We start from the raw sequence: 20,265 nt of genomic DNA, 5'->3' as shown, positions 1-20,265 counted from the left end.
CATGCCAAACTATGCATGATGCTGTGGGGGGGGAGCGCATCGTCTGGACGATCTGATTAACAGTGTGAAAATGTTCCTTATCTGTGATTACTTGAAACCTCCATACAAAAAGCAGCAGCCACCAGAGAGAGAGAGAGAGAGAGAGAGAGGGGGAGATTGGATGATTAAGGTGGAGATAGATTTCTTCATGTATGTGCAACAAATGATTTTCTATATGTGGGTGCACAACTCACACAACAAAGCCTAACATGTGTCCATCACAGATAAATAATGATAATGCAGTATTAACTATTGATTTTCCTTCAGGACTTGGTTGAGGCACAAACCAGCGCTACAAGGAGAGTAAACATGATGCACATATTCCTGATCCCCTTTAGGGATCAATAAAGTTTATATCCATCTATCAAATCTGATCCATTTCTGCTTAAAGCAAAGTAGTTGACTGTAGCTATATATTAACTAAATGGTTAAAAGTATTTCCAGCAGCCCCTTGGCTTTAACACGACATGCAGTGTGTAATAACTGCACGGTCGGGGAGGCAGACATGGGGGCTCCCGGTGAGCCGTGCAGGGCCTGGTGTGGTGTGTCTCCAAGCCCCTGATGTTTATCTGGAGGTACTCTGGACTTCTCCTGCCTCCATCACCACCTGCCTCCAGAAATCCAAATAATTACCTGTGTGCTAATGTGGGTGGTGGTCCTTATCTGAAATCAATGGGCGCTGAAGCGTGATGGAATCGTTCCTTATTGCTCATGGTATTGCTCATATCTTCCAAGACGATGAGGGAAAGGAAGCTAAATAAGGAGACATATTCATAAACTAACAGAATGATGAATAACATCTATTTACATACTGCATGGATGATTCATGTTTTAATCTTTTTCCTGTGTAAATCAAATCCCCTTATTTTACTGGTAATTTATGATTTTAAAAGATACAGTACAGCTGCCTGTGTTTCTCCAGTCGAATTCTAGGCAAATTAGCACATTTTAGCATGATAGCTCCATCCAATAAAGCAGGCATGTTAGCATTGCAGTGTTTATTTGGTATCTGTTGATTTGGTTTTAGCATTTTAGCGAAAAACTTTATTCCTTTTTCAATTTTGATTAATTTTTGCCATTGATCCTGATTAGCACTGATATTATCTTGAAAGAGTGGCCACATTATTGCTCAATCACCCCTATAGTCACACATATACACCCCTGATGACACCACCGTGACATGAACAAATATCAGCATGTGGCTCCAACAAAAACATAATTAAAGTATGAATTTGTGAGGGATGTTGATGTTGACTGCTTGACTGTAGACCGGCTCAGTTCTAGAAGCAGAATCCTGCTCCAGAGGTATCTCTCCACCTGTTAAAATCCTGCTCCACCCTAACACACACAGCATGACACATTCAACCGGGCAGGACTCCCAGGGGGGTGGCGGGGGAATGGGGGGGCTCAACAATGCCCACCATTCCTCAAACACAGGGGAAACATTTGGGGATTACGACGTTAGTTTTTCAGAGTCAATCACCTAGAAAATAGAGCCACTGAATGGGGTGCCCGAACCAATATACAGTCACTTAAGGCTGACCAAAGAGCACAGCCAGGTGGAAGAAATACAGGCATGCTGGGAGTTGAGTGTGAATTAAAACTCACCCGTGGATTAAAAAAAAAGAAGAAAAAAAAAGCGGAACAACCTTTCTCACATTTCTAGATTCTCTCACAATAGCTGTCAAACTGGCATGAGTCAATGGTTGCTTAGATATGCAGGGGCACGTAGAGGGAATAGTGGTGGTGTATTACTCTCATTGTGCGGCAGCACATTTTAAAAGTGATTTATTTCACACACTCACTTAATGCTGATGAGTCTACTTACACAATTAGTCAAAAAGTTTTATCCGTCGTCGTTATTCTCACAGCTGTGAATAACTTCTCGTGTGCGTCGCTCCCAAACTCACATTTGTACATTTTGCTGCCAAGTTGTGACATCGTACATATTGAGATGGATGACAGTTATTGTTCATCGGTGTTTGGCAGAATGCATTCATGAGACTCACAGAATATTTAACACGCTGATGAGCACTGGGTTTTTACAATATGGCGGATTTTTAAATGAGATAGTACTGTTTTATTGTTGTTGTTATACCACGTCTCTGTTGACACTCCCATACACTACTTACACCGGGGAATGTGCTGCATTCTGACTCCCACACTTCACCGCAGCCCATTTAGTATACATGTGCATGGCAAAATCTGATTACCTGCATTTCACTCCTAAATCCTTTAACTGTGAAGTCATGAATGCGGCATTAGGTAGATTAATTCATGTGACTATTTAGTCACAAAACTACAAGTAAATGCGCCTATAGGGATTATTAGAAACAGGTGTTTGTAGTTCTTCTTTATTGCAGTGAGTGTGTTTTTAAAGGCACAGTCTCAGTTTCTTTTTGGATCACTGTTTACCCAAAGCACCAGGATTTCCTCCTATAAGCTTGTTCCTTCACTTGAAGAGCGATCATATTACGTGTTGTCAGGTAAATCCACCTGTGGATACAGAACAAAAACCCCGCTGTTGCCAGAAACACATTGTCTCTCTTTTGCAAATGACAAAACTGGATGTACTGTTGTTGTTGTTGTTGTTGTTGTTTTTGAATTCTAAGAGTTATAAACACTCCTTTTATTCAAATCTGTATCATGATAAGGTAAGAGTGTGTTTAATGTTCTCTAATGAAAGGTGTCGCGGTCCAGATTCAAAAGACAAATAAACTGTAGCGCTTAGCAGCAATGTGCTATTACCTGAAAATTCACCTGCATTTTTCTCAGTGGGCTCCCTTTAACAAAATAGGTGCTTTTCCCTGGACAAAAATCACACTTTGATGTTTGTCCCTGTTGTTTTTGGCTTTTGTTACGGGTGGACGGCCCATCTTTATTCTGTGCTAGCGGGGTATCTGGTCTTCAGAAGCCTTTTCCAACCACTATTTTCATGGTTTAAGGCTTTCATCTCATTTGCTGTTGGAGGAAGCGTCATGCTGCTGTTGAGTGCCGTGTTGTTTTGTTGTGAGGGGGAGCCTCAGCTTGTCTCCCACATTGGGGGGTTAAAGCACCCTGCTTGCTATAGGAAACCAGGCCGGCCTTAATAAGACAAAAGTCTAGGCATTGATTTGACAAAAATAGTGTTTAGAATTAGATGTTGCAGCGCAAGCAAATCACAGCTGGGGTAAAAACAATTCTCCCATCAGGGGGCGGTCATCCCTTTGGAGGACTCTTGTACCCCCTGCCTGCCTGCGAGCATCAAAGCCACGTCTTGAGGGGGGAAAGGAGACAATTTGTCAAATTTCAGGCTGAAAATCCTCCTATTCAGAGGGAAAAGAGGAAACAAGGGTTAGATTATTACCGTAACAAGCTAAAGGCTAATTACAATGCTGCTTCCTCATCGTGTTAGGTGACTTGGAGCTTTAAACGATGAGTCACAATATTCATCAAAGTTAGCTTTAGCCTGGAATTGCTTGTCACAAAGTATTTCTGCTCATTTTAAATTCTAATGTGATGCTCTTTAACCCCTTGTAGACGAATGTCATGAACATGCCTCACACCACTTCCGTGGTTGGTGTATGTATCCCACTATGTACTGTGTGTGATACATTCAAATTAACATTCTCTGCCTGATGTAGGATGTTTAGGACTGTCAAAACACAAATCAGTTATTTTATATATATTTAAATGTAAATACATTCAGGCAGTATTAATAGCAAAACCTCTGTTTTCATTCACTAGTTCCATTTTGTGTCTCTGTTACTTTGACCACTTGATCACATTTAGGCAGTTAAGGCACAAACCTGAACCATCTATAGTGTTTCATAGATGTACCACATCGATGGCACAAACTTCTCAAACAAAGTGTTTTTTCTTCTCCAATTACTCAATAATTGTTAAAAGTTTCCTGTTTTAACCATTTTGTCACAACTTTAAACATCATTTCATCAAAGCACACACTGAAAAGGTGACGAACTGAAGCCTGCCATTAAAACAAAACACTTCTAAAAAAAAAGAAGATAAATAAACACACACCAGTATGAAGTTAATCACTTGTCAAACAGCTCATTATTACAAGAGTTGGGACAGGCCTGACAAGAAACAGACAAAAGCGACACAGCAGAGGAACTCTGCTTTCAATGAGCTGCTCCAAGGGTGACATGAGAGGCCCACTAAGCTGTCCTTTGTATCCTTTCCTTGAACACCTCGGCTCTGGGGCCGCCCCCGTCGTTCTCACCAGCAGGTTGTTTTCTCGTCCTCTCATTAGGCCCTGATCCCAAAATTAGAAGCTCCTCTGAACATAACACATCTGACCGGATTGTGACCCTGTGTTAGGGATAAGACACAAGAGTGATTTAGTGATGGGTAAATGGTAAATTTAAGGAAACTATGATAACCTTTATTTAGACGTTTTAATCATTCATTGTCACCAAAGACCAACAGAAGAGCTTATTTTGTTGCAGCACATCTTTATAGATCTCTACATGTTAAGATTGTACTCAGTTTTACCACATGGACTTCATAGACGTTATGATCCACAAAAAGCTTTCTATATTTTGTAAACAGTTTCATAACTTCAAATAAGTTGGAGTACTTTCTCACACCCTCCAAAGCTCCATGAGGAGGATCCTACACTGCAAACAATGATAAGCTGTGTTTGCAATTCAGGCCGTCATGATCAGATAACTTCTCTTAAGCCTGTGAACTTCAGGTAGCGGTTCTTAGAATCTAAAACCCACATTGACGTTCGGGACTCCAGTTGTACAATTATACAACATCTAAACTGATAACAGATCCCATTTATCTTCAGTTTTGTAGCTGCAAAGAAGGAAGATCTTCAAAAAGTTTCCCCCTAAAGATGCATGCCGTCCCCCCCATTCACAGATGTTTTTGAAAATGGTGCTTTGTTCACACCTGTGGTCAGCACTTTATTTTGTATTTTTTTCCTTTATCAGAGTTGAATCTGCATGCAGCCAGCATTTTGCAGTCTATAGTTTTGAATAGACTGCAGTGTTGTATTGTTATCTGTTCCTCTCTTTCTGTACTTGACTGGCTGTGGTTCCCCCAGTGGCTTTGAACCATAACCAGGTGCCAGTCCATGTCGATGCGTGTTGCTATGGTTTGGTGCCAAATACGCTAAATCTCAAGGAAACAGTCTGACTCGAATCTCCAGCTTGAGTTCACGTCTTGTCATCCTACAAAGTTAGGTAATTAGTTATTATTCATCTGAATAAGAGTCATCCGCTGCAGAGAGGTTTAGATGGCTTCTACTTTATTTTGACAGTATTTCCAATGTTTTTAAAGACATCTTTTATCTTTCTATATCTTTTCTAAATAATGTTTTCTAAGCTAACCCAACTGAGTCACAGAGTACCGCAATGAGTCAGCTCTACTGAGGTGTTGGATTACCTTTGCACATCCCAGATGCTGCAGCATGACAAATACACCAACAGACATGTAACTGCAGATTATATAGGAAATCTGTTAGTCTTCAATTGCTGTTGTCTGTATGAAGTATATGAATACAATAGGATAGAGATTTGTATTCTGAATGTAGAAATCAAGCTTCATCAGATGGTATCCACCAGCTTCTGGACAGTGGTGGAAAGTAACTATGTATTTATACTTTACTTAAGTAAAAATAATAGTGCATACTTTATACTTTTACTCCATGTTGCAGCTATTATCTGTACTTTCTACTCCACTACATTTCTACAGTGTTTGTAGTTACTTGTTACATGTGATGAACACGGTGCTGGACTGACGTGAGGTCAGACTCTGCATGGAGGTGGTGTCACGCTGCCAGCTGTGTTTCTATAATGAGCCTCAGTCATGATGCCGGTGCTCTGGCTCAGTTAGCTAACTAGTTAGCTGCTGTGTGCTAACACAAATCCATCCATTAATGTCTGATTAGCATGAATCATAACATGAATCTACAGCAGGAATACTGACACAGTAAAAAAGCTGAATGCCTGTTTTATTAGCAGCCTCTCTGTTCACTTGATGCCCACAGCCTGCCTCATGACACACAGACTAGTTCATAGCTTTTTTAATTTTAATTATAAAATGATTTCTTTGATTATTTTAACCTGATCAGATCCTTTGCAATGGAAATCAATAATATATATTCAGTGCGTGAGTACTTTTACTTTTAATACTTAAGATATTTAATAATAAGACTTTTACTTAGGATTATTTATGTAGCACTTCTACTTTTACTTGAGTATATATTTTGCTGGGTATTTGTACTTTTACTCAAGTACCAAGCTTCAGTACTTCCTCCACCACTGCTTCTGGATCCCCAATTACTAAAGCAGTGGCTTACACATGAGATGATTCCTTCAAGCGGCTTCCCAAAAATGCCATATAATCCCACACATTCCTGGCCTTTTCTGTTATCAGCTCAAAACGTTTCAGTTATCAGGTAAATTAGAAAAAATAAAGTTGAATTCACCGCCTGTCTTGATTTGACACCCTTGAACTAATGTTTTTATGTGTTGCTTGCTACACTATTTCCTCCGCAACACCATCAAATGCAACTTTCAGCAGTGTATCTATAAAGTGTTACTTTTCGGATGCCTAAATGCATACGTGCCTCTCTGCACCTCCGTTTGACCGAGTGCCAGGAAAGGTCATGTACCGTGAGAATAACAGTAATGCACAAGAAGAAAGAGATAAAAACAAACAAACAAAATAAATAGCGAGAGATAAAAATAAAGAAAGCATTGTGATCTGTGTGTCCATCTGTAACAGATTCATCATGTCTCAGTGGTTTCCTTTGTGAGAAATGGAGTTCACATGAAACTGGAATTTCAGGTACGCAGGCCCTGGCTTCAGACTCTGTACAAAGTGTTGTTCTACCTCCTTCATGGAAACGTAGTTCTCAGTACATGCACTTCAGAAATGTGCTCAAAGTCAAATGATTGGAGACAGGTATATAAACCAATAAAAAAAATATATGGAATAATATGTGTAGTATAAGGGATGCACACAACCTTTTTAAGAGCTCCCACTTGTGTGACGGTTTCATATATCCTTTAATCTCGGTAGCAACTCACATCTGATCTGTTTACAGATGCCTGTTGCTATCAGAGACAATGTTTAACAATTTCTAAGCTGTTATTGTCTGTTGCTGAAAGACTAGAATACTTTCCCATAACACCCTGGCAGAGATGCACAGCGCTGATGTCTCTGCCCTGTTCTCTACATTCATCTGATAGTCACCTTCTTCTTCTTAATGCTTCACCTCCCCCTTTTTTACTTGTTTGTTCTAAACCGTCGCCTGCACAAATACCGTTATTGCAATCTGGACGTGTTTAGTAGCAGTTTCAGTTTGACCTGATATGGCAACATTGAAACACTGAGGTCACAGAGCATGTTTTGGGACGGCGATAACATCATGTGCGCTTGTGAATATTAAGGATGCACATCATGCGGTGCTTGTTATATTTACTATGGATCAAATTACTGCTAGTTTGACCAAATCTCTGCGAAGCTTGTTGTTGAGTTTACAGAGTTTTTGTGTCTTTTAGCACATTTTTTTTGGCAGCTAGTGCTGTAAATTCCAAAAGACTAGGCAGGTGGATCCTGTATTCAGTCTCCTATAACCCTGCATTATTCACCACAGACATAGACGTGGTAAATCTTGTTATCGAAGTGAATGTATCTAGCACAAAGACAGATTTTTCATACAAGCTTGGAATGCCGGAAGTGTTTTTAAAAAAGAAGCAGACTCCATCAAAGTGTTGTTTTAGGTGCCATGGGAATGCTATGAGGGGAGGAGTTTTCGATTGAAAAGTGGTGAGCAAACTGCTAAACTGACTTCTGAAGTCAAAGTTTAGTTACTCTTTTTTGAATCATAAAAGCTCATTTTCCTTCTGGTGTGTACAGTACATCTCTTTTATCTGCAGGTACAGTGGTAAACATTATGGCTTGTCCAAATCTGTGGGATGTAGGAACTGTATCCTATAGGTTTTTTCCCTGCAGCTATTTTATAATTTCTAACATCAGACTTTTAGCCGCACATTTTGATCTTAATAACATCTGAAGACCCTCACAGCTGGAGGAAATCTCTTCAGCAAATAGAAATTAACCAGAATCCTTTGCCACTAAGATAATGACAGATCCTCTCAGTCGAGACATAGTAAACAAACACTTTGGAGGTCTGATTTTGAGGTGGAGAGACCTGACTTGTTTTTGCACAGAAATACATTTACAAATCCGAATATCTATCCGCGGTTTTCACTTATGTAAACTAAGTTATTTCCCATGCCTTATTTCCTCATTTCTGTCTTCTTAGTGCTCTCTCAAGTGTCAGATTTTTACAAAAAAAAAAAACACTCTTAGAAACCTGAGTCCTCTAATCCGTCAGTAAGGGTTGTGCTCATCTGCCACTGAGTTATGCAATATTGAGCTGCAAAGCTCCCGTTGTAAGTGTTTCATTGAATTAAGGAGCGTCACTGACAGGAAGTAAACAGAGAGTAAGCTCAGTACAAGGAACTCTCTGGGGTTCAATCCTAACCTGTTTAGACAGTGAAGGTTGCATTCACTGGCACCTGACCAGAACCTTTCAAAGGTACTAATGTTCCCTGACACCCTCTCTCTCTCTCTCTCTCTCTCTTTCTCTCTGACACACACACATACACACAGCCAATAGTACATAACACACTTAAATGCATACACAAACATGTTCACAGTGAGCCTGTGTGTAAAAGTGAACCTGCATTTCCTTCCAGATGTTGATGCAGATGTAATATGCATGATTAAAACATAGACATGGGTGCACATACAACCCACCCACCCACGCCCACACACACACACACCTACACACACACCTACGCACACACTCGTAAGCTAACTTGAGTGTCTTTGGCCGGCCATTGTTCATTGGCACTGAGGCATTGCTGGGCTAAGTGAGGGGCCCTGATGGATACCTACCAGGCTCAGACCACCAGTAAAGGTGTGAGAGGAGGAGATGAGGAGTAGAAGGATGGATACTGAATAGGGGACAAGAAGATGGGAGAAGATAGCAGGAATATAGGGAGAAGCAGAAAAAAAAAACGATTGTGTGGTGTATTCAAATGCACAGGTGTGTGTACGAGTGTATTGTAGATGCTCCTCTTCTATGCACATGCTGTGAAATAAGATGCCAACTTATCTTTATGAAACAGAAAGCAAACAAGCCCGGCTTCGTGGAATTTTAGGTGCAACAGGAGCTGAATTTTCATCCACACTGTGGGTTTTGTAGCAACAATCTTGAATGTTAAGGCTTAAGTAGCATTACTACAGTTTATTCTTATGCTTTAACAGTTTTTTCCAAGATTTAAAAATACTGGTTTCTTTTCTTAGTTCAGCAATCCCAGTCTTCTTTCAGTCTGTCAAGTGTCATATGATGACACACAATCACCTGATTTCTGACATTTTCTGTGCTTTAAGATCTTACTGGAAATTATTTATGTTGGGAATATTCTCCTTTTTAGTGAGTTAGCAAGCTAACTAGTGCCACACAAATGTTAGGTTAGCTGAAGCATAGCCATGCAAGGTAGCTGGATTCTCAGAAGATTTGTGAGGTGACAGTCTCTGGCTTTAATATATTCACTTGTGGTAAAGTCGGCTAAAAGCATCTACTGCTGTGATCCTGAATCGCGTGTCCTCTTCTGTGATTACTTCATCTGATTGGTCATATTTAACTTGAGGACAGAGACCAATCAGATATTTCATCCAGTTGCCTGCTGCCATGTTTTTGCCTGCTTTTGTGTTTCCTATGGTGACAACGATCTTTCAATAATGAAATTTACTCACCTTCAATCTGTCCTTTCAATTGGCAGCTCTCAGTGATTTTTACTATATGTCACAAAGATTTATTTTGGAACAAATCTCTACTCTTACATATTTCAGTTAGAGTTTTTTGCACCTTGAAGTCAGCCATTAGTCTGCTCTCCAGAGAGAGTTGTGTCAGAATGTTTCCGTAGGATGCTGCGCTGGCAAAAGCGTAACTTTTGCCCCAGGCGTTGTAAACAGAGACACCAAGTCCAACAGCACAGCAACAGTCAACATCCCCTGGCACAAAAAATGAAAAAAAATAAAAAAAATACAACAACAACAACAACAGAGGAAACAGTCTTGAAAGCTCTGCTAAAAGCAAAGTTACTTGTTGAACTCTACCGAGGCCACACACGTCACAGGGAGCACGAATCAGTGTTTTAATACAACAAAGAGCCAGTGACATAAAAGACTGCAGCGAGGAGGAAGATACACACACACACACACAAAAGGAAATTACTTTTTTTTTGTGACACGCAACAATTTGCACTGGCTGACCATCATTGGTGGCCATTCACCCGGCAGCAGTGAAGTGGAGGCTACTGTGTGGCACTTAAATGACAAGGGTGTGAAGTGACAGATGAGAAAGTAAACACATAAAGGTCAGGAACCTTTGCTTGTGGAAAGAAAGGGGAATTTGTTGTAACTTGAGTACCGCATTTTCAGAAACAAAGCTGCAGTCTTGAAACTCAAGGCGCTGAAATGTTGCCATGTCAAAGTCATCAGTGATTCAGAGTTGGCAACAATAACATGAGTTTCTTCTCTCTTGTGCACTTAAGACTTGCAACGTCTGGGCAAAATCCAAGCTTTCAAAGTGGAGCATACGGAATAATATGATGTTGTATAAGAGAAAATATTAGTCAAGATGCCAGGATTTGCTCTTTAATAATAATTTTCTCTTTCTCTCTGCTTTACCTTCTTACCTCTCCCTCCCCCATCTCCCTGACAGTGGGAGACATAATCAGGTTTTGTGAGATTTGTGAGTAGATTAGCAGCCACCTTGCTTTAGATAAGGAGCTGTGCTGATAAAGCCTGTCCTAGGAGGCACATGGCTGTGAAGAAACACCATATCTGACATGAGCAGATCTGTTAAGAACACAATTAAGACACTGTCTAGCCATATCTGCACTTATCCCCCCACTGATCTCCTCGTTCTGTACCGAAAAATTCTGACTCAAACCAGATCCATGGAACTGCATGGACGAAACGTACTCTGTGAGATAACAGCTTGAGTTTCTCAGGTATTAGATTGTGGTCAAACAGTAGAATGATGCAGAATATGGCGATATGGTTTGAAGGCATTTCAAATAGCCAGGCCTGCAGTAATCCAATGATCCACAAACAAACAGAGAAGGCGCTAAATAAGTAAATATAACACTAGAGCTTGGATACATAATCCAATTTGTGAAGGCTGGTTTTGTCCCCATTTCCTCCTCTGGGTAATTTCAAAATAAGACTACAAACAGAGCTCACACATTTAACACATGCAGTGCTGCTTGTGGAATATAAAGGAGGTGTAAGTGGCCTGTGTATGGGGAAACAAATAAAAAAAAAAATCCAGGTGAATGTGTCTGGATAAACTAAACCAGCCACAAATCCAAACACTGAATTCCACTTCACAGTGGATGAAATGATAAAAAAACAAAAATATAAAATAAAAACTGCGTGTGCGTCCATCTGCATCACTGCAGCTTATTTATGCTTTTAGCATTCTGTGTTGAAGGATGCATTTCAGATTATCTTCCTGTCTTTGCACAGCTGCAGTGACTCTGTACCAACCCCTATCTATCAAGTGCCCATAGTGGAACATCTTTCTGCAAATAGCAGACTTGCTTCTCAAAAACCACTTCTGCACAAATCATTTACTTTTTTTCTTCTTCTTGTGAAAATGTGTTTACATACATGCATGATTGTACTGCACATGTGCACACTGCAAGGCAGGGAGGTATACTTCTGATAAGATCTATCACTTTAGGGAGAAGGAGAGGTGGGGGGAAAAAAACACCATCAGGAGTTTCTAAAACAGTTATAAAGTATTTCTATTCTATTATCGTCTTTTATCTGCTACGTATTTGTCTGCGAGTGTAGTAGCATTAATGACTAATAGTCATGTCTGCATCAAGCAGTTTTCCTTGCCTCCGCCATGGTGGATCTTCCTCAAAGATGCCCTTCAGGGAATCATTATCTCAATAAAATGCCACAAGGAGGCTTCTTTAATCCGCATCCATTATTCAGATGGAGTCAGATCTACAGGGAGATGTATTATAGTAGGAGACAGAACCATTATTATTAATACGTTTGAAGAAAAATAACAGGAATACCTTGTAGAAAACGGCTTAATTTACTGTATTTGTTGCACTTTGCATACACTCTTGTGCGCTTCCTAGCATTGTTTTTTGTCTCCCTTGGACACTGTGTTTGTCGCATCATCCTCCAGAGTTTTTTTTTTTTTTTTTAAATGTAATAACGGTAAGGCAATCTGCTGCGTGTAACTGGATCCAGTTTGAGTGGAGAGAAATGAATGAAACATGTGACAAGGTGTGATTAGTTATCCAGCAATCTGACTGGGTGTTTGTTGACAGATGGGTCTTTTGTCAAGGTAATTTGTTCAACAGAATAACCAGGTAGATAATTACCTGTTGCTTTTGTTCCTATTAGAGTCATTGTTGTGTTAAAAACATCCTAATAGTGAATATTCATTGCTCAGTAGGGCAAACCAAAAGAGGGCATTGTATGAAGTTGACCTGAGGCAACATTTTTTTTTTAGTTTATGATACACTGACATAATTTTGTCCAGAGTTTTATTTGTAAGTGCAGAAATCTTTAGTGATTTGAGGCACTCTGAGTCTGCTCCTCCTGCAGGCCTCAGCTTTCCTTAAACTACAGCCTCATATAGGCTCAGTTGCATCAGATTAGACCACTATTCATCCGGGATGCAAATAAACATGATAGGGTATTAGTAGGCTTGAGCGGAAAGGGGTGTGACAAGGGTGTTGTATTTCACGTCAAACCACCTGGTGAGGAGGCACTTAAGGCGCGCTGGTTCAGGGTGCCAGCACAGTAGAGAGAGTCACTCAGAGGAGGTCAAACCACCTGCATGACTGCACCATTACTCGGCTCAAGGCTTTGTGTTCGCATCCACTTCAGGCAATGGAGAGCAGGATCAGACCTCTTGGCCTGACCGGGCCAACCGCCACCAGCCCGCTTAGCAGCTTACCGGTTCCCCCTTCCCTCCTCCGCCCTCCTCCTCTCTTCCTCCGTACTTGCAACCCGACGCTGGAGAGAGGATATCCCCGGACCCCGAAGTGCGCCAGGTGCAGGAACCACGGCGTGGTGTCTGCGCTAAAAGGCCACAAGCGCTTTTGCCGGTGGAGAGACTGCGTGTGCGCAAAGTGCACGCTAATAGCAGAGAGGCAGCGGGTGATGGCCGCGCAGGTGGCACTGAGAAGGCAGCAGGCGCAGGAGGAGAGCGAGGCCCGAGAGATTCGGCTCCTGTACCCCGCCCCGGGGATCGGAGGAGAAGCAGGGATCCCTCAGGGAACACCTCTCGGCGCTGGGGTGCCACCTTCTACTAGTAACACCCCAGCAGCTCCATGTTTTGATGTTTTTGGATCAGAGAAACAGAAAGATGGTGAGTTCAAATTTAAATGTTAATTGTTGAAATACTGGTTTAAAAACATCACGTGTTGTATTTATCGTTTAAGTTATAATAGAAGTTGGATTTTACGCACAGCTTGTTGCAGACATGCGCATAACACAGATGATTAAAACGATTTTTTTTCTTTTATTTCAGAGGGCAAATTAGGCAAGTACAACTTTTATATGGGTCGACCCCTCTTTGCACCCCACGGCGCAAGGCTGTCTCCTCCGAATGACAACACGGAGCTGTCTCCTAAGGACAAGGCCACTTCGCTCGCCGGTGACAGTGGAAGTGCATCACCAATTTCTGACCAACGCTCAGACCACACAGAGAGCCCCCAGAGGACTCTCTCCTCCGCCTCGGATCTTGAGTCGGGAAGCGAGTCTGAGAGACCCAAGGAGTACCCGAGCCTGGACCGTGACCCTACCGACATCATGGCCAAGATCTTCCCTCTTCAGAAACGGGACACTCTGGAGTCTATGGTTAGAACGTGCAAAGGTGACATTGTCAGATCCATCGAGATGATGCTGAGCTCCAAAGAGAACAAAATGGACTCTGATAGCATGTCTACGTCTAATCTCCCAGGCGCGCTCAGGCCTTCTGCTGGTCTGCCCGGTGCGCTCGGTTCTCTGGGTAACAAGTCTGCCTTCTCCCCGCTGCACATTCCGCAGTCTGCCGGGGGAGACAGTCTATACGGCCTCGGCCCCCGGCTCGGCCTCAACCCCTTACGTCTGGCCTATTCCTCTGCAAATGCAGGTTTTATGTCGCCGTACATGACATCAGGACTGATGCCAGTGTTTCCACTGCGTCCACCCTTGGACTCATATTCCTTTCCGGGCATGTTTCGAGACTTTACTTACCTTCAGAGTAAAGAGTCCGTATGCAACACAGGCCTGTACACACGGCTGAACAACGAAAAGTGACAAAATACTTCTTATTGTAAACTCGTGTCATTTCTTTAGTTATTGATGTTGTAAATTTCCACATTTATATTTAAAAAAACTTTCAAGTGCCTCGAACCTTGTTGATGTTCTGGTTAAAACAATTTCAATGATTTTTACAGTGTACATTTTGTAAAGATTGTTTATTATTAATAAAGCTATCTTGTTTTATATGTGTTCATATTTTATGTGTGAAAGTAACGAGTGAAATCATCATGAAACGTAGCAGTACTGTAAATAAACAGATTGGCATAGAGGAAATGTTGCATTTAAAGACAAGTTTTAGTTTGACAGATGTCATTGAATGCGACTTGATCTTGGTTGTTAGACTCGACAGCGCTATTTTGTGTTAAAAATGTTTGACATACATTTTTACCTCCATTAAACAACATGAACAAGTCTATTTTAAGATAAAAACAGATTTAACTGGCGGAAAAGGCTTGAAAACTTCACGAATCCCCCTTTAAAGCATCAGTAAATGAGAACATGGAACAGTGTTGGTGTCTCCCCCTCATGCGACTCTTCTCACTTGTGATTGGTCGAGTAAGTCACATGGTACTCTGAAAAACCAATCAAAATCCCTCAAAGATAACACGTGCCCGTGTATTTCAGGAAGTAGGAACATGATCAGTTTAAAGGCTGCAAGTGTTATGCTGAGTTTGAAATACCCTTGAGCGGGATTTTATGAAGCAGCAAGCAAAGACAGTTCACATTATTCGGACACTGACATGCGTTTCTACATTATTATCGCAGCTATCTTTTGGTGTGGTTCTGTAGACTCGCGGAAAGTGAGAGGGATATCTTCGTCCTGTAAGTTCAGTGCCCCCTTCCTCTTTTAGCTTAATGCTAAAGTCGCTGGCATCATATTTGTTCGAAAACACTGCACAATGTAACGTGCTGCTCCTTAGTGTAAACACAGACAGGCATGCTGTGAGTCATTATAAAGCTGTCATCAATGCTGGGTGCATTTTAAGTCTGTTTTTTTAGGGTGGTAGCAATAACACCAGACCAGTGATTAAGTAACTTTTTGTTTTCTTTTATACTAAGTTGAAATAAATATTGCAGATAACAAATATGATCCATTAGGCTACATTTCTAGGTCCAGTTTGAGGTCATCAGCATGCATGATTACGTTTTTCTTTTTAGACAAAAGGTTCTACAGGGAGAGGAAGTCTTTTCTGTGCATCGACGGGTCCAAAATCATCCCCTTTGAGCAGGTGAACGATGACTACTGTGACTGTGAAGATGGCTCTGATGAACCAGGTAAAAAAAAAAACGTGTCTGAGTGGGTGTCTGTTTGCAAATGTTAGCTAACTGTGTGTCACTGTTAATGATTATGCAGCATGCAGTTTCCAGCCTGTGGAAAACTAATATTTGACTAAATATATTGTAAATTTTAATTTATCAGTATTACACATGAATCTAAGTCTACATCATAGCAAACATAAAATAAGGCTTTAGCAAATCTTTTGTATTTATGTGTAATATATGTAGTATCTGAAATATTCAGACTGTTATGCCAGACGTGCGTGGTTTGTGTACCAAGTTCACGATTTCTAAACTGGCAGATGAGCAGCCATGTATTTACACATGTCAGTAAACATATAAGAAGCATGGCTTTATTGTGCACACAAATGATGATGATTTCAGTTAATGCCACAGAGAACGATCTTCTTTCTTTCCAGTTTGAAACACTTTCATGTTCTCTTTTAGAAAAAAACACAAATAAGGATATTTTTCTATGTGATTTGTCCATTCATCCAGCATTTGTAGCATCCAAGAAAAAGACCTGATCACACCACTTCTGATGAAAGTCATTCACTTTTTTTATGGAAAATGCAAATGGAGAGCAAGGAAAGAGAAGTGACAGTCCAGGAATGAGTTTATATAATGTGGATTGTAGATGAGTTGGAGTGAGAAAACTGTTTTGACAATTATCAATAGTCAGTAAAGATTTGCGTTGTGCTGATTGTGAGTAATACTCATGCTACTCATTCATGATGTAATTGTGTCTGCAAGTGATGCTCAAACTTCAAACAAAAGCTCTCCTAATGATGCTATGGAAGGCTTGACCATCATTTTGAACTTTACAGCTCATGTTGACACATTGCTTTGCAGTCATTGCTGTCGAGTAGTTTATCAGGTCTAAAGAGGCTCCCTGAGGCCCCCTAATGGCCCGGGGCACTGAGATCTGGCTGTCCTGTATAAACATACTGATGAGGCTCTTTGAATACATCAAGGTTGTTTACATCTGGGGCGAAGTTTAGCTCACTTCCTTTAGTTTTTTTTGATAACGCATGGGTTTAAATGACACAAAGAAGATAGCAACAAGAATAACGCAGATCAGTGACTTTATTTATATCAGTGATTTGTGAACAAGTGGATGGAGTGGCCCCTGTTTGTGCATGGATTTTAAGCAGTTCTCTGTGTGTATAGCTTCATAGTTGCATGGCTGACCTGTTCTCCTGTCACTGTACAGGCACGTCAGCCTGTCCTCGCGGCCGCTTCTACTGCACCAATCTGGGTTTTCGTCCACACTACATCCCATCATCAAGAGTCAATGATGGCATCTGTGGTAAGGCTGTGTTTTTTTTTTTTTTTTTAGATTGCGTCATAATCAAGTTTACATACATTTTTGAAGGGAGGAGCTTTTTGCTTCAGTGTTTTTTCATGGACAATAGGGACAGTTGCTGCAACAGATATAGTCTTATGAATAGTGATAATAATGTTTAGTGGTTGTCATTCCTATTTACAGCACAAGAAGATGATGTATGCGAACAAAGCGTGGGTTTCTACTCACATGCTTTCCTGCTTTCCTTGAAAAACACTCTGTTCTTTCTGCTCTGCGCTTTCCTCTATTCTGTTTCGTAAAGTCTGCCACATGCTACACCTAATCGAAGGTTTTCTGCCCACTTGCTGTTCCACCTTTGTTCTCCGATAGCTCTCCACTTTGGAGAAATTCAATACATTCTGTTGTCGACATCTAATCTCTGTCACTAGCGCTTTTTATGGGCAGCAGCAGCAGCATTAGATGCAACTGAAAACTGAAAAACAGAATGAAGAAATGAGGAATGAAAGAGCAGCAGGAGAATATTTCCCAAGGCCTATCTCACCCCTTCCTCCTTCCTTTTGTTCCACTCCCACTTATCTTCTCATACCTTCCCTGCCATGAATGGAGCCACATAATAGCTAACACATCATTGCTTTTCCTCCTCGACTGCTTGTCGAGAGATTTTTGTTGGCTTCCCATTTTTTTAGGGGTGGCAGAGCATGTTCCAGTGGTCACCAATGGGGTGCTGGATAATTGAGAAATTTCACACTGTGTCCGCTCTCATGGGTGAAACATCTAAAGCAAAAGCCAGATCAGAGCACTTTCGAAACACCATGCAGGCGATGTTATATCAGCTAGAGAGGGTCTCTTGTTGAATCAAGAGACCCTCTCTGAACCAGAGTGAGACATCATGCAGTCACAAAGATATAATCTTCCTCTCTGAGGCTGAATAGTGACTGCATGGGAATATACTGTACATTTGTCAGTCTTGTCATTGTAACACTATTATTCCAATCCTGGTAGATGCGCCTTATAATGGATTGGAAGGTGGCAGTCAAGGTGATGCACTCATTTAGCAATGTGTTAATTTTATGATATAAAGAAAAAGAACATTTTTATACCTGTCAAATATGTGACTACGGCTAGTGGCTAGTTAGTAAGTTAATGCGCCTTTTGTGTTTTATGGCCTGTAGGACCTACTTTGGCAACAGAAGAGTGCAAGAAAAATGGCAGAGCTAATTTTTTTTATAAAATATAGTCATATAGGAAATCAGTATTTTAATTTTAATCATTGTAATGTCAATACTGGTGTATCATAACACTCCTACTGCATATTAAACTTTCATTCAGTTCAGGGTTGCACCGTTGTCTCTATGCTAAGCTAAGTAGCAGTCAGCAGTAGCTTCATTGAAACTCTTTTGAAGAGCGTGATATTTCCCAGAGCTCCAAGCTGTGTCTTTATCCTGCAGGCGATCCTTTCATTTACTCATTTTTAATTTATGATTTGTAAGACATGTTTTTTTGTCTTCATATTTTAGGAGCTAAAACTTGGACATGTTCTTTATAAAGACCTTTTGAATGATTCTCTTTACTCACTGGGAAATATAACCTTATGATGTTAGGTATTGATCACCTCAATTAAGAGCCAAGACATATTATGTATCACCTCTCCTTGCTGATACCTTGTGCTCTTCTCTGTTTTCTTATGTCTGTTCATTGGATCTGTTTCTTTTGTGTCTGTCATCCAGATTGCTGTGACGCTTCGGATGAATACAACAGCCACGCCCACTGCCAGAACACTTGCTGGTCAGTTAAACTGACATACAACTGTATGATGGACTGTTTACTTCACAATCTCCTGCACTACACTATGGTGACTCAGTCAGTGTGCCACCAGGGGGCATGGTGTCACTGTGATTTAAAAACTTCTGCGTAATCTATAGAAAACATTCTATCTGGATTAACATAAAACTTTAAGTGGAGAGATGACCAAAATGTTGTAATGTTGATTTTTGTCTGATTTGCCATTAACACAGATAAGTCCATTACATTAGGATGCACTGTGCATGCAAACATCTGAACTACATCTGGTGGTATGTCAGGACAAAATATCTGCACAGACTGGCCAAGCTACGATACAGAAATGTAACCCTCTGTTCTTCTGATACACTTCTTTTGTTAACAGTCCTCTGTTATTTCATTCACTGCCTGAAAACCACAAGCAGAGTGTGTCTCATTATGTTTTCACAAGGTCCACACTCATTGTATTTGCCAGTATTTGTATCAGCCCCCTCCATCTTATTTACTGTTCTATTTTTCCCATTTGGATTCCTGCTGCATGGTCGGCCCTTAAAAATTGGATTGCGCCATCTCGGTGACTGTAGCAGGGACGGCTGATGCTTTGTCAGTAATGATGGGTCTCTGCTTCCTCTCTCTCTCTCTTTCCTTTCCTGCAGGAATCTGGGACAGCGTGAGAGAGCATACGTGGAGGGCCAGATGAGGACCCTGGATGAGGGTTTGAGGCTGAAGCAGCAGCTGATTGAGGAGGGAGTGCTGCTCTGGAGAGAGAAACAGGTACACTCTATTCTGCTAAAGTAACTGCTATTATATAGCTTGTAGTTGCAACAGAGGGCAGTCACTGGGGTTTTCCCACAAAGGAACATGATTTCATTAAGTGGTCTAAAAATGGGGGGTTATCCCTGTAGTCTGCAGGTTAACAGCAAAAAAACAGGAGAACAGATTTACATTGTGAGGGAAAAAAATGTTTGAAAAGTGTGGGGTGCTAACATGTATCCAGTGTTTATGCTAATAGCTAATATTAGCATCATCCTCATGGTGGCGCTAGAGGACAAGTCACCAAAGTCATTATAGCACAGAACTTTGGACCCATTCATGCCCAACATTTTGTACATGTAGTATGAGATGTGATCGATTTATGACCCAATGTAGGAGGATTCCATTTTCTAAAATGTGGTACAAAAATAGAATTCCCTCTTACACTTACACAGTTACTGCAGCTGTGGTCTACACGTGGCAACCACTGAGCTCCATATGTTTGTATACTGAGGATCTCAAATCTGTTTTCTCAACCAGTGCTGACTCAGAAATACCACAAAAGTGGCATTGGCCTTAATCTCCCCGCATCATCACTCAAAGATTTGATGCGTGTGTGCATTTACTGAGCGTTTATCACATCCTGCTTTAAGCCACAAACGTATCAATAATCCTGTATTGCAATGAATAAGTTCTGCCCACTTATGTCCTTTACTATTGTTAGAGATCACATT

General features: G+C 41.0%; 2 protein-coding genes across 2 annotated transcripts in view; both read left to right on the top strand.

Annotated features, from left to right (window-relative positions):
• Positions 1-12,893: 12,893 nt before the first annotated feature.
• LOC114450733 (doublesex- and mab-3-related transcription factor A1-like) lies at positions 12,894-14,496 on the top strand. The gene is made up of 2 exons (XM_028429066.1): positions 12,894-13,477; positions 13,640-14,496. The coding sequence occupies exons 1-2, from the start codon at positions 12,997-12,999 to the stop codon at positions 14,407-14,409; spliced, it is 1,251 nt and encodes a 416-aa protein (XP_028284867.1). The 5' UTR covers positions 12,894-12,996; the 3' UTR covers positions 14,410-14,496.
• Positions 14,497-15,054: 558 nt separating this feature from the next.
• LOC114451188 (glucosidase 2 subunit beta-like) overlaps positions 15,055-20,265 on the top strand; it is a 98,566-nt gene continuing 93,355 nt past the window's right edge. The window contains exons 1-5 of the mRNA XM_028429761.1: positions 15,055-15,237; positions 15,574-15,690; positions 16,907-17,002; positions 18,727-18,784; positions 19,435-19,552. Coding sequence (XP_028285562.1) covers positions 15,156-15,237; positions 15,574-15,690; positions 16,907-17,002; positions 18,727-18,784; positions 19,435-19,552 — 471 coding nt within the window. The 5' untranslated portion in view covers positions 15,055-15,155. The remainder of the gene's footprint in view (positions 15,238-15,573; positions 15,691-16,906; positions 17,003-18,726; positions 18,785-19,434; positions 19,553-20,265) is intronic.

The sequence above is a fragment of the Parambassis ranga genome, chromosome 18 (genome assembly GCF_900634625.1).
Source record: "Parambassis ranga chromosome 18, fParRan2.1, whole genome shotgun sequence".
NCBI lineage: Eukaryota > Metazoa > Chordata > Actinopteri > Ambassidae > Parambassis > Parambassis ranga.
The sequence above is the reverse complement of the archived record's forward strand: the minus strand, read 5'-3'. Positions and strand labels throughout refer to the sequence as shown.